We start from the raw sequence: 15,298 nt of genomic DNA, 5'->3' as shown, positions 1-15,298 counted from the left end.
TTTGTCATTTTTAAGCCAAAGTTTGTTTTTGTTTTTTAAAATATCCTTTCACTCATTCTAGTATCCTTAAGAAAATGCAGCAAAGATTTTTTTTTGCATGGGGAGGGGGGGAATAACTGTTACATTTCTCTGGCATTCTCACTAGTCCCTTTAAGGAAAAATCTTTGATTCCAAGCCAAGTCAAGTTTTCATATAGAGACTTTCTTTCCATAAAATATTGCCCACTACACTGCCATAGAACATGATCCACAGTTTATTTGGTTGGGCACACTTTGTCTTTTTTAATCGGTTTAACTTATAATTTGAGGCACAATGACCGAACACTCTAAAAATGACTACTTCACTTTTTCTAGCATGGCGGGGGAGTACAGTATTATCTTCAATTTGAGCCTACATCACAGAAACTTTGTCCTTTCCCACCATCACCTGTCCATAGTTCTTGCCATTCCTTTGCAGGCTCCTTCGTGACCACACTTTTAAATTCTTATGTGCTTAAGGGTATCTTAATATCCACCTCCTCATTTTGTAGAGCATGTTTTGCTGTTTTGTCAGCCATTTCATTTCAGGTATTCCAATATAACCGGAATCCGTGCTGTTGTTATGGATACCTGCTCACATTTCTTCCATAGTTAGGAACATTATTTCACTTATGTCATTTCTGCTTTCTGAAGTCCTTGTTCTGATTACCATTATGCCTGAGAAGGAATCAGTTAAAATTACAGCTGCAGCTGGATGCACATCTCTTATCCAGGTTAGTGCCAACACAGGTTTACTGCCACCATTATCCCCATTAGTTCAGCCATCAGAACAGTCACATAATTCAACAGCCTTTTAGATTTCTGGATTCTGACTAGGAACACAGAAGGCTGTTCCCGCTCTACCCGTGCTATCATCTTTTGATCTGTCTGTATCGATTTGGCAAAGCAGGCCCAGTTTTTCATAAATAAATTCAAAAATTTAATTGGTCATAATTAAGGCTACGTTTTAGTCACGGATATTTTTAGTAAAAGTCATAGACAGGTCACGAGCAGTAAACAAAAATTCACGGCCCATGATTTGTCCATGACTTTTACTATATACCCCTAACTAAAACTTTGCGGGGGGGCACTGGTGCAGGGGGGGCAGCAGCGCATGGCCCGGGACCCCCACTGGTGCTGGAGGGCAGGGTGTCTCTCTACCCGGCTCTGCGTGTCCCTGTAGCTCCTAGGCAGCCGAGGCATCGGGGGCTCAGCATGCTGCTCCCGCTGCAGCCAATGGGAGCTGTCGGGGCAGGGACTGCGAATGCAGGCAGCACACGGAGCCCCCTGGCCCCTCTGCCACCTAAGAGCTGCAGAGCCATGCCAGTTGGAGCCAGGGAGCTGCCCACCCCAAGGTAAGTACCCCTCAGCACCCCCAAACTCCTTGCCCCAAGTTCCCTCCCACACACCCAAACTTTTGCTTCTGACCTCAGGGGGCAGCCCCTAAGCCAGCACCAGCTGCTGCAGAAGTCACAGAAAGTCACGGAATCGCAGCCTTAGTCATAAATGTATGGTTTTTCTTTCCCTCAGTTTTTTCCATACAGTTCCATATCCACATATGGGTGAATTATTGTCCAGCTGTAGTTTGATTTTCCATTATTAAAATATTTTAGTTCTCTCAATTTTTCTTCCGATAAAATTCCTTTACCCATTTTTTGGCCTGATACTTGGATTGTCAAAGACTTCTTCATACTAATTTTGTCTACTAAGTTCCTAGCAATCCTCATAAATCTTTTATGTTCTTTTATTTTCAAGATTTCCTTTTATCTTTGCCCAAAAGATTAGATCTACTAGCTTCATAATTTTATAGGTGCTCTCCAGTGACTATTTGCAGCACACACATTGGTGTCACATTACCCCATGTGTCAATCACAGATCTTGGGCATGGAGTAGTTCCAAGTTTTTAAGAATTGTTTTTGAGGCTAAACCAAAAGCTTGGCATCTGTAGTCTGAAACTGGTCTTATCAATGCTCTGAACATCATCAATACCTTCTTTTCTGTACCCCATTTGCTTTGAGCTACACCTGTAAGTTGATCCTACTTTTACATGGTATTATCTATGTGATCTTTCCAAGTTAATTTATTATCAAAACACTATTCTTAGGTACATAAACTTTTGAACGATCTGATTTTTTTCCACCATAAATCCTATTCTTCCCTAATTTTCTTTCTAGTTAAAAGCATTTCCTTAGTTTTTACAAGTGAGAATTCAAATCCCCAATCATTTCACCACTTGGAAATCCTCTGGAGTACCGGATTTGTCTTTTCCATAGCTACTTTAAGTCTTTTATGTTTAATCCATATAGCACTTTTTCTAGCATGGCGGGGGAGTACAGTATTATCTTCAATTTGAGCCTACATCACAGAAACTTTGTCCTTTCCCACCATCTGTCTGGAATGGAAAAAGGGAAGAACCTACTCCCATTTGCACACTTTCTAGGAAGTCATACATCATAACAGAAAATAAAGTGGGGTGATAATACGGCCTTGTGGAGTTCTATCTGTAAGCCTGTACATTTTTGATAAAGCTGTTCCAACTTTAATTTGTATAGTTCTGTCACTTAAAAAGTCCCTTATCTGCTGAAATACTGTCTCTTTTACGCAATGTGTTTAGTTTATAAACTTCCCTCCATAGCTTGTCAAAAGCTTTTTCAATGTCCAGGAAGACCATTATCATAAAGTTCTTGGTCCTCATGCTTTTTTGTTTCTCTGTAGCAGGATCAGGATCAGGATCAAGCTGGGTCAGGATACCAGGAAGTAAGGATCATGCACCAGCTTACAGACAGCAGGCAAATAGCAAAGTCAGCGACAAAGCAGTGACAGAAGCCAGAGTCTAGGGTCTACAACAAAGCAGCGTCTATAGCAGAAGCAAGCAGGCAGTTTGCATCATTGTTCAGACCACTCCCTAGGATAGCTTTCTTGTTTATATACCAGCCTGAGCCAATCAGTGGGCTGCAGGAGCTGCTACTCAAGCCCTGCTGGGTGGTACTTCCTGCAGAGCCTAGCTTTACTGGGTCCTCCAGAAAAAGTCTCCCCTAAGCTTTCAGTGGTAATGTAGCAGCATCCCCAATAGTCCCAGGTTCTAATCTCTCAGGGTTTTACACCTTGTTTCTTAATTAGTAGCACCAATACTTGTTTCCATTCTATTAGCAACAGTCCTTTTTCCCATATATCATTATAACAAAATCATAATAGAATCTTAAGGCTCCCTTCTGACAAGTGTTCAATCTTTACCTGGAGCTGTATTTTTCCTGTTTCTAATGGCTGCAATAAGCTCCTACACACTAACATTTTTGTTTAACACATCATCACTATAGACCCTCCAGCCATATAATAGATCACAGTTATCCTCAATAAACCTCCTTTCCCCTCCCCGCCCCCCCCCCAAACTCATTGTTTTGATTCATATCACTACTGGCCTTTCGGGATTCTTTTGCTAAAATGCCTGCCTTTCCTAAGTTGAAAACCTCAGTTTCATGGCTTACAGTAAGACCAGATAGATATTTACTTTTACTCTGAAATCCATTCACTTTTAATTTGTTTATATATTTCTGATAGCTTTGAATCTTTGTTCAATTCCCACCGAAATTTCTCCAATTTCTTTCCTTTTTCGGCTTTTTGATAATCATTTGTGCCACCGCCTTACATCTTTTATAATTCATTAACTTTTTACTATTCATTGAGTTTTTTGCTTGTTTGTATGCCCTATTTCCTCCCTTGATTGCTAATCTGCAGGCCTCATTCCACCAGAGTACCACATTTCTAAAATGGGAGCAGCTCTATACACACAATTCATTTTCTACATTCTTCTAAAATTTACAATAGTATGATATTTCAGTACTCAAGAAATGGTACCAGGGGCAGGCATACAGGAATGTGTTTCTAGTCAGATGGCCAGTAGGGTGGTGGCCCTGCCTCTCAAAGGAAGTTAGATGCCTAGGTCCTAGTCAGAGAGAGGCACCTATCTCCACTTGGGATTCACAGCTGTGAACCCTCTCCCAAAGCTGGGTGCCTAAGCCAGCCCTTTCTTGTGAAACACAATGGGGAGATAGTGGTGATGCCACTTCCTTACATCTAGTATCCCAGTGGTTAGAGCACTCATCCAAAATGTGGGACACTAGGATTCCAATTTCTGCTCCAGAACAGGGAGTGGTTTGAACCGAGGTCACCCACATCCTGGATGAGTGCTCTAACCACTGGGTATTTTAGCAAGCGGGCTAAGGTATGGATTCCAATTCCTCCTCTGTCTTTTATACAGGTTAGATGTACTCTGAGCATGTCTACTGACTTCGGCCCCACAGGTGACACAGGCAGGGGAACCCCTAGTTTATGAATCCCACCAGGGTTTATGAGTTAGGCTCAGAGCAGCTTGGTGGTGTCAGGATTTAGGGACTTTGCACATGCCCATTGGCTGAAATTTAGGCACCTATAGGACTTCAGCAGTGGAAACTTAGGCACCTGCTGGGTTAAACAGTGGCTGAGCAAAGGTCTTGTGAATGCCAGTGGTGCAAGGGCACAACTAGAATTTTCCTAAGGAGCAGGTTTTTTCCCAGGTTACCTACCATCATGTCCAAACCAAGTCACAATCTCTCCTTCTGGAGCAGGCCTGGGAGCAAAAGAGGAGGCGGCAGCATGAAGAAATGGAGCCCTCACCCCACTCCAGGCATCTCTCCTCCCCTCACATGAAAGAGACTGGGACCGCTCAGTTGCCCAATCATTGTGACTCAGAATGGCACCTAAATGTCGGACAAAGCAGCCTAAAGGGGCTGTTGGGTGTCCTGTGAATCTAATCCCAGATCTCTAATACAGAAACCTCTTTTAACTTGCAGTGTGTGTGTTACAGATAGATAGATGTAAGCAGAGTCAGGATGAGCTCTACCCTGACATCTGGTGGCGAGTCGTGGTGGGTTGTGGAAAAGAACTTCAGGGGCTGATCTCGTTTGCATAGGCACACCCACCCCGCCTAGATGGTCACTTTGGCTGCTGTAGGAGCCCCAGTTTCTCTGTTATTGGGGCAGGAAAAATAAACTGTTATTATCCTGATTACGTGAATCAAGGACAGTGGAACTGTACTTGGCCTTTTGTTATGATGGAGGGACCCACCATGAACTAAGCACCACTCGCTAGGCAAGGGTCATGGGTTCCAAAAACCAGTGAATGGAGAGAGGTTCTATATGCCAATTGCACCTTCTCCTCTCTCCACTGTGGAATATCAGAGCTAGTCTTGATTCCACTAGGAGTCTAGTTACAGGCTGCTGAGCTGAATTCACTTTGGGCCAACGGTGCACCAGCACTGAGGCTCCCCTACTACAAGCTGAAATCACTAAAGACCTAAAATTACTAAGAGCTGAAATCACTGAGCGTTGTGTTAAGTAGTGGGGGTGGGGGGGGCTGAAGATATATTGCAGAGCAGTTCGTCGAGTGGCTCACGGGACGGCTAGCGGAGCAGTTTGCTGGAGCAGCTCACAGGACAGCTGGCGGAGCAGAGCGGCTGGCAGAATGGAGCAGTTTGCGGGACGGCTGGAGTGGCTCACGAGACGGCTGGTGGAGCAGAGCAGCTGGCAGAGCAGAGCAGTTCATGGGACAGCTGGTAGAGCAGAGCCCCCATGGAGAGGTGGGGCAGTTGGCTTTGGACCACGTAAGGTGCCCCTTAGCTCCCCCCCACCCCATTTCCACCCAGGTTGGGAGGTAAAACCCTGCAGATAAACTTTCAGACTCTGGGGCTGCACTGACCAGGAACAGAGACTTTTAGGTTGTTGGACTTCTGGGACTTTGGGGGACTTTTGGGTTGCTGGACTCAAGAGCCGAAGAGAAAGAACACGGCCCAATTTGCTTGGGGTGGGGTTTTGCTCTTTGCTCATGGGTTGTGTTATGGATCCTGTTGGTGGTGTTTCCCCAACATAATGCCACATTGTTTCTCTCTGTTATTAAAAGGCTTTTGCTACACTCAGACTCTGTGCTTGCGAGAGGGGAAGTATTGCCTCTTAGAGGTGCCCAGCGGGGGTGGTATATATTTGTCCCAGGTCACTGGGTGGGGGCTCGAGCCAGTTTTGCATTGTGTTATTGGAATTGAACACCTAGATACTGAACCCGGCCCTTGTTGCTGCCAACTCTGATGGACAGAAGGGTTACATTCATTTATTTATATATAAGTAAGCAGACATATATAGAAGTAGGCAGACTATTTTCTACCAAGTGCACTAAAACGCCCATCTGCTCATCTTTTAATGTCAGTGAACAATGTAAAAGAAGTTGCGTCTGGACAGTGTTCTTTCAGGACAGTCCTCAGCATGCCTTGCTAGGAGGATATAAATAATCTGTTGAATTCAAATCTCTCTCTCTCTCCTTTTGAATTAGACATGAGTGTTCTTTCGAACACAAAGTGATGTAGCCTCTCAGCAACAACAAACAACCATGCAAAAAATCATTCCAACCCCCCTATTTGTCCCAACAGATTCCAACTCCCATCTCCCTACCACGGTTCCCAATGGATTCTTTGCTCAACCAGTCCCAGCCTTCCACTTCCCCTGGCTCCCAGTGCCAGCCTCCTCTCCCTACCTTCCTACCTAGCCAGTCCTAGCCTCCCTACCCCACCCAGGTCCCAGTCTCCTTGCCCAGCCAGTATCAGTCTCTGCCTCCCAGGCTCCTTGTGCCAATATATTCCCCCAGCCTTCCTCTGCAATGCCCTCGACTCAGCTTTTGTCCACCCTGAATTTGAATCAGATCTTTTCCTCTTCCACACTGCCTGGGTGCCACCATTGACAGCCCAGGAGAGACAGGCTCACTGCTCTCAGTACCCGTGCCTGGCCCCACCTTGGCCTTGAGCAGCTGTGAGCAGCCATTACTGAGGAAGTCTCTCTGAGCCCTTAGCTCTGGGCTGGAGCATGTTCAGTCACTCTGTTGGAATGGCATATACTCAGTCCAGTCACAGGTAGGAGTTGTGAGGGGATGGAGGAGGCTCAGTGCAGATAGAATCTTGGAGATTTGAGCTGTTAAGCTCTAGCAACTCTCTACAAAGCACGTGTGAACTGTGATATTTCAAAGATTTATAACCTGGAGTTCAGACTCAAAAGGTAAATCCAAAGTAACTTTACAGAGCGGCATTACTGTGGATTTACCTGGAAGCAACTGAGATTAGAATCTAGCCCCTAGAGGCCACCATACTTTGGACTTTTGTATTTTCTCTGACTTTGCAACACATACCTGGTGTTGTTAAATGTGCCAGCATTGTAACATACTTACTTTAGGCCGAGTGTCAACAACATATATGAAATTGCTTCCAGGATTTGCCTTTCTGATGGCCTGTAGCATCTGTTCATCCTCAAGGCACCGAGCACTGAAGCCAGACAAGGGCTGGCTGCTTCTGCAGATTGAGGCCTGAATTAAAACAAATAAAATCCCCCATGAGTTTAATGTGCATTAATAATTTACTACACAAAGTTATTTACAAAACAGATCACTAGGAAATGAACAAAATAGCTCCATTACATGTACAATTAACAAGAAGAGTAGAGCAATATTATTAATTAAATGTAGCTGAATATTAATAATTTAATGTTTTGTCTGTAGGCACCCCTGTATTCACACCCTACATATTACTGCAATGATTTTTGTACAAAATATGCTTTGTGAAATACCATTTGAAAACTAATATTCTGGTCAATAGTATCATTCTAAAATATATGTAACAATGCTGTATGTGAAATTATGGATGCTCACTGATATTATGCTTTAAAGTTTGTGACTAAAAGGCGTTTAAACCAGGCATGTCAGGAGGCATTGATAAACGAGTTTGTTCAGACAATGGAAAGAGTCCAACACCTCAAACCAGGTGTGGCCAAATTCAATGGGCTATTCATTTGTTTAGAGGTTGCAGCAGGAAGAGATAATCTGCAGAGCAGCAACCACCAGCAGGGTCAGGGAACTATATGCTTACTGGGTGACTGTTGGTGTCCAGGCTGTGAGCTACAGCAGCAGAGCATTTAAGGCACCAGGGTTACAGGGCAGGTGGTCACACACCCTCTCATCCCAAACCACAGCTCCACACTTACATTGTTATCCTTACAGTAGTAGGAAAGGGCTGGGAAACGTCTTCTGCTCCGGAATTTAGAGCTCCCCACAATGATGTGTGCAGTTGCAGATTTTGGTACGTACACTTCAGTAGGGTATGAGTCACAGACCTGCCAAAGGAAACTGTTTGTTTGTCTGCTTGCTTTGTTTATTCAAATAGAACTTAGCATGAATGTTAACTTTAATCATCACCATTACAAAAACAAAATCACAATTACATACCACCCTCATTCTGAGGATCCTAAAGTGTTTCAAACATTAATTATGCCCCTGTGACAGGGTAGTTAATCCCCTTAATGGAAGAGGGCCTCAGAGTTAACCCACCCCCACCACTTGGCACGGTCCTTTAATATTTTGGAAGGCCTGATATATACAAGGACCAAGCAGATACCGGTAGAAAGAAAGTGGTTTGGAAATAAGGAGTGTTTGGAAGGAAATCCCATTACTGTTTCTTTAAGGGCATAGGACCAGGAGCCTTGCAGAGTGGATGGCACAAGGCTCTCCTCTCTCTCAGCCAACTGGGATGAGCTTTAGGAAGGGACTAGTATATCTGCTGTCTCTCCTTCATAGCAAGGGAGACACCACTAAGAGGAGGTTGTCTGGTGCATCCTCTGAGTATTGACTGGGGGAAAGGAGGCTAGTTGAAAGAGAAGCTAGCTAAGGCCCTACAGCTTGTTTAAATCACAACCCTTACTCTAAGAGGAGTGGAAACCAGAAAGATTGTTTGAAGTACAACCCCATCTCCAGAAGGAGGGTGGGTTTCAGTCTTAAGGAGAGAGAGGGTGGTTGTCTGCAGTACAACCCAGCTGCTGCCAGAGAAACTGGGCAGGATCTTAAGGAAGCTCCTCAGCAGCAGGCTGGGAAAAAGACACACAAAGAGACAAAACTCCAGGGTGGAAGTAATGGAAGCTATAGGCCTGAGAGAAAGGTGGACAAATGTGGGGGGAAAGAGAAGCAATTCAAGGAAGTGGCAAAAGATTGGCAGGAGTGGTCCTTAGCTGCCTAACGCAGGGTTCCTGGGCTGGAACCCAGAGGAGAAGGTGGACCTGGGTTCTCCTCCCCCAGCAATACGGAAGGTACGAGTCTTGGGACTGAAAGAGGCAAAGACAGCTGAATACTAGCTGGGGCTAGGGACCTTGGGCCTGGCATAAAGATTCTGGGTTTTCTGTTTGAACTTTTCTGTTACCCCAGAAGGAGACTGAACTGAAAGGTGACCAGGCAGGTGGGCCCAGCCATGGAAGCTGCAGACCATTGCAGAACCAGAACAGTGGAGAAGGCAGTACAAGAACAAGACTTGCAATGCCATGTTCTGGCATGAGGCAGTGCTATGGTGTGTTCACCGTGTGACAGCCTGTCACAAGACCTCTAGGAGATAGGAAATTATTATTATTATCCCAATTTTACAGATGGTAAAACTGAAGCAGAAAAAGGGGAGTGCTATATATTTGTGTATCCAATAACTTTATGTGCCTATTTCAGTACACAGGATGAACAGGGGTTCTGGGAATGAATCAGGATTGTGTAGTAAAGAAGGGTATTGTCTGTAGACCCCGTCTCATCAGTTGCAGAATTTGGAAGGTGTGCAAGGAAATTGCCTTTTCTCTTCCTGGCTGACTCATGGTTATACAGTTGAATGCTGTCCTGAGGAATCTGGCCTCTGCCACAGAGTTCCTAGGTGATGCTGGGCAAGTCACTTAAACTGAAGTAAGAAAAGGAGGACTTGTGGCACCTTAGAGACTAACTAATTTATTTGAGCATAAGCTTTCATGAGCTACAGCTCACTTCATCTGAAGTGTCTGCAGTCAGTGACTAACTGTATGTTCATCATTTTTGGGTGCCCAACATGAGACACCTGAGATTAGATTTGCAGAAGTGCTAAGTGCTAACAGCTGCAGCTGAAGTCACCAGGAGCTGTACTTTGAATATAAAAAGTGCAATCAAAATGCTAAATTCTTTAGAAAAATCAGTTCCTAAGTATCTGTAACTGGGCATCCAAAATTGATGGACACTTGACAACTGTAGGTCTAAATCTCTCTGTGCTTCAGTTCTCCAGCTGTAAAACGGGGATAAAAGTACCACCTACTCTCACAGAGGTGCTAAGATTAATTAATAGTTGTGAGGCATTCTGATAGTATGATGAGCACCACAGAAACACTCAGGAGGAAATTAATAACTGTATATTCAGTGCTGGGTTTGGATATTGTGTGGTTAAGATCTGGGGGCACAAGCTGACTGAGGAGAAAAAGAAATATTTAATAACTACTCATTCCCTGATGAGGCAGGGATGCCATGGAAAAAATGTGATCATATAATTAGCCACATAAGGGAGGCTGAACTGAGGTTACACATGCAACCTTAATGCTGGCATTTCCTAACTTGTGAGAGCTTGACTTTGCAACCTTAATGTTCTTTTAAGGTATTTCTTTTGGATGTTATTTTAATAGAGTTCCCTTTTCAGTGTTGGAAGAGAGCACTGAATTCTTGTAATTCTTTACCATTGTCACATGAGAAATTGGTTTTGCAACAATGAAGACTGGCTCCAATGTAGTTATTTTTGATTAAGTGAGATCAGATTCAGGCCTGTTTCTGGGGCATGAAAAAATGACTGATTTTTATGTATGTATATATGAAAAACACTTCTTTATTTATAATGTATATCACTTAATATTAAATAATAAAAATAACTACTTTGTCTCTTCCTTCTGTGTATCCTTTCCTCCTTTTTCTCCCTTATCCTGCCTTCATTACCCTTTTCTTCCCTTCTATGATCCATCTAGAAGAATCATTTCCAGTGCTTTTGGTGTCTAATTTCATGATTCATCCTTCCTTCTGTGGCTCATTCTGATCCCTTACATTTAAAGCTGTGTCACACTAACCCCTACATTTGTCCTAAACCAGAGGTTTTCAACCTCTTCCTTACCAGGTCCCACCTGTTTCTCTCTCCTCCTCCCTTACCATTTAGGAAGTGAAGGGTGGACACAACCCCTGACACCTGTTTGAAACACCAGCCCCACTCCCAGGGGTGGTTGTAATCCCCAGGTTGAGAGCCCCTGCCCTAAATTATGACTGCTATCATACTATTTCCACAATTCTATAATAAATTCAAACTTTTTATATCAGAAACAAGAGAAAACAATTAACTTCTGGCAGAACATACAGTCCCCTCTGAGAAGATCTCAAAATCCCAAGTGATCTACATGTAGCATGCGTGCGCTCCAGTGCCAAGGCATAATGGGAGTGAGCTGACCTGTATTGACAGGCTGACTTCAGAACTTTAGTCTGTTATCTCTTTCCATTAGTGTTACTTCATCACATTTTTAAAGTTTGAATTGAACAAATGTAGGGCAGGATAGGAACATCAACTAGCTAGGTAGAAAGGAGTGGAATTAAGATTTGTGACTTCTCAGACCATTGTGAGAATATTCCATCACAAACAATTCTCAGCAGCACTGCATGTAATTTCAGGAACAAGAAGGTAAGATAGTGTTAAATTAATTCTTTCAAACTAATGGCTTGTGTAACTATTAGGTAGAAAAAAAAATTTTTTTTAAATACTCACTAGCCCCAATTCAGCAAAGCCATTATTCATGTGCTTAACTTTATGCATGTGCTTAAATCTAGCCCTGTGCAGCAAAGCAGTTAAGCATGTGCTTAAAGTGATTTTGACAAGTCACTTTATCTCCTTGTCCTTCCATTCCACATAGGTAAAACAGATTATGAGTCCTTTCTCCCACTCTGTCTAACCTCTTCGGGACAGGGACTGTCTCTTAGGATGCTACGTACAGCACTTAACACCATGAGGCCCCTGCCTTGGTTGGGGCCTCTAAAATCTACTGTAATACAAATTATAATTACACACTTGGTAGTCTCTGTTTACATCACTGATCTGCCAATAGTTATTTGGAACGCCCATCCGATTATATTCTTTATTGAGGCCCACAAGCTTCCATCCTTGTTCTCGCTCTTCTTTATCTAACTTTGGGTTGAATGAGAAGCAGTAGAGCTCTTCATATTTCACTGAAAGAGAAAAAGAGGCAATAAGACAGGACAATAAATCTAAGCTGAGATCAAAGTCTCCAAAAGCAAAGCTGGTATGTTATTCTCTGTATGGGATGCTATTCTCTGTTATCCCATTCAGATCATATGTTTTGCTATGCAAAAGCCCACATACCAGCATCTAACCCCATAGAAGCTTACTTTGAAAGTAGTGGGCTGTTCTGCTGTTTGTGGCCCTTTTCCCCCCTACTTGTATAGGCCTGTATTATCGATCCTACTTACAATATAGTAGCTCTCCCACACCTCTTTGCTGCTCAGTTGTAAACATTCTCATAGCTAGCAAAAGGGTGCAGTGTCAAAGCTAACATGCTTCCTTGCAAGGAGGAAAAACTAAGATCAAGAAAGGATCAACACATGTGGTCCAGCAGAATTCTTTTACCAGAGATAATTTAGTTGTTTTAATTAGTGGATTACAGATCCAGTGGCAGAGACAATGGACCAAATCCTGAAGTTTTCACTGGACTCAGTAATAATGCATCAATTCTTAAATCTTAACTCAAGTTTTACTCTGCCCTGACTCAAGTAAAATTTCTATTAACTCCATGGTTTGTATGAGTAAAGACTGGAAAATCTGTCCTTAAATGACTAGCAATGACATTCTACCTACACAGACTACTTTGTAGCAGCATGAAAATATTTATCTAAATTATTGCATGTAAATGATTTCAAACTCTTGTTTGCATAATTATGCCAATTCTCACATTTCAGTTCATGAACATACAAGAAATATAATTTTAAACAGTTTTAATTTTGTTTTAAGAATAGCTGTATTTATGCATATGAAGTGACTTGACTGGATTTCAAACACAGTATTTATATATAAACAGATATTTCATGGCCAAACTCCACTGACAGCTATTGTGTTCTGTGGATGAGATGATCCCACCAATCTGAATGTAAATTGAAGAAAATTGGTTATAAGAACTATAACTCTAGCACATCAAAAGTTCATGTTTCATCCTCTCACTGTAAGGTCTGTATAGCTTTTGGATCAAAGATTTTAGTATATAAACGAACTGAAGTACACTGAATTCTGGTAAACTGAGTCACATCTGTTATCAAAACGTCACCATTTGATAAATCTGTTTCAGACTGTCTTGATTTCAGACAGTCTTGAAATCGAACAGGTTTAAATACAACCCTCAGTTACTTCTATTTTATGCCCTTGATAAGGAGAATAGGTCAAAAAATAGAGAATGGGGACTTTTTATGTATGGCTTTAATAAAAATGGTTTTCATCTTAACTTCCATCCTCTTTTGCAGCAAGCATCTATTGTACTTCCATCATAGGTGATTTCTTTTTTTTTTTTTTTTTTTTTTACATTTAACAGAGCAATAAAGACTAGTTTTAAGTTTCCATTAAATATATAGTATATGGAATCTAGGGGTAAAAAATAAAGCTAAACACGTCTGTGGCTTCTAATAACATGGTTTCCATAACTAAAAAGCTGGTGTGGTTTGTAATGTTATCACAGTTCCTTGGGGAACTCAGATCCCTCTTTAGAAACAATTATTAACAAATATAAGGACAGAAAGGAAGGAGAGTTCCCTTGTTAAATCTTTATGACTCAGGAACTGAACTCAAGATCAGCAAAGTCATTATTTAGAGAAAGAGAAGGAAGACCACTGAAACGCAGTTTGATAGATCAAACTTCGTTCTGTTTGTTTTTTTATGGCACAGGTTTCATAAACCTGTGTCTCATTTGCTTATGTACAATTGTTACTTTTTTCAGCTTAAACTTAACTTCAAACAACAAATTTGGCTGGAATCTTGACATTTATTTTGCAGCCCAGTTGCCAAAGCATGCATTAAACTAGCTGAATAAAACTACACTTCAGATATTTCCTTTCCATTGTACCTGCTCACAAAATTAAGTGGAAACTTTCACAACTACTGTATATCAAATTAAAATATACATATCTTGGTTGTATGTAAATCTAGCCTGCCTATCATCTCAGGTTTTAATATCATACGGTGGTACATACAGGTTTTCCAAATGCATCAATTGTGCCTTAAAGCTTAGTTAACATATACCTTCTATAATATTTAGGACCTGATACAAACACAGTATTATAGTCATTATGCCAAATCCTGCTGTTGTACAACTTCAAATGTTACTGTGACACAAAGTAGCCTAAGCTAAAGGGCGAAATTCTGCTTTCAGTTGTACCTGTGCATGCTCCATTAGAAGTTGACAGCTACAACTGAAAGTAGAATTAGACCCTTTAGTTTGGTTTGGCCACCTTATGTCACAAACTGTTACAATACATTACACAATATCACTACAGAAGATGGGATCTTACACAGTTTCAGGTATGGTATAATGCACGAAAAAAGGCAAGTGGGGGAGGGAAAATAGAGCCTGACTCAGCCAGAGTTCTTCCTGGGGAAGACTCGCAGTCCACAACTGTACAGCAATTATATTACCCTTCGAGAGGGTGCAGCACTCTGGCAGATGGAAACCGAGGATAGAAAAATTGCAACCAATAGTATTGGTAAGCCAAATCTTGCTCACTTTACAATCAGTCCTTTCAACGTCAGGTGAGTAAGATTCCCATCCCCCCCACAATGTCAATGTCAGATGCTTTGCTGCTAGAGGCAAAACATGATGTTGCTCTGCAGCAATGTCACCCACCTGGTTCACCTGGTGGAAAACGTGACTGGATCTGCAGAGCACTGGATAGCCTCAGAAGGAAAGGGGAGGGGCAGTCTTTGCAAGGGTAGGTCTCTAATCCCCATAGGCACTCTGCCACTCTTTGGCCAGCCAGAGGGAGATAGGAGCCAATGGACTCCCTGTCCTTCCCCATTAATTTAAATCCTTGCCCAAGATTTTTCTTGCCTCTTGTTCCACTTTAGTTGACCCCCAATCTCCCCTTCTGTAGTTATACTGTAAGGACTGTGTTTTTAGGATACTGTGGGTCTGACCAATTGCCTGTTTTAGAGGTCAGGAAATATTTTTCCCATTAGGAAAAAATTGGTAGAAGCCTAGTAGGGTTTTTTTGGCTTCATGACGGCAACATGGAAGGACAGTTAGGTTCAATAGGAATAAGATTTAGAAGTTTCATCTCAGTAATTTGTAAGAATATTTTATTCAACACCACTTGCGGACAATGTCCAGTGCAAATAAAAGGCCAAAAGGGTCATTGCCCAGAAA

General features: G+C 42.3%; 1 protein-coding gene across 2 annotated transcripts in view; it reads right to left on the bottom strand.

Moving 5' to 3' along the window:
- The window catches only part of MTMR7 (myotubularin related protein 7), an 80,927-nt gene that overhangs the window by 32,166 nt on the left and 33,463 nt on the right, over positions 1-15,298 (bottom strand). For both annotated transcript variants that reach the window (XM_027825119.3, XM_043546162.1), the window contains exons 4-6: positions 11,947-12,104; positions 8,069-8,197; positions 7,260-7,394 (exon numbers count right to left, since the gene is read on the bottom strand). In XM_027825119.3, coding sequence (XP_027680920.1) covers positions 7,260-7,394; positions 8,069-8,197; positions 11,947-12,104 — 422 coding nt within the window. The remainder of the gene's footprint in view (positions 1-7,259; positions 7,395-8,068; positions 8,198-11,946; positions 12,105-15,298) is intronic.

The sequence above is a fragment of the Chelonia mydas genome, chromosome 4, assembly GCF_015237465.2.
Source record: "Chelonia mydas isolate rCheMyd1 chromosome 4, rCheMyd1.pri.v2, whole genome shotgun sequence".
Lineage (NCBI taxonomy): Eukaryota > Metazoa > Chordata > Testudines > Cheloniidae > Chelonia > Chelonia mydas.
This window is presented reverse-complemented; position numbering and strand designations above follow the sequence as displayed.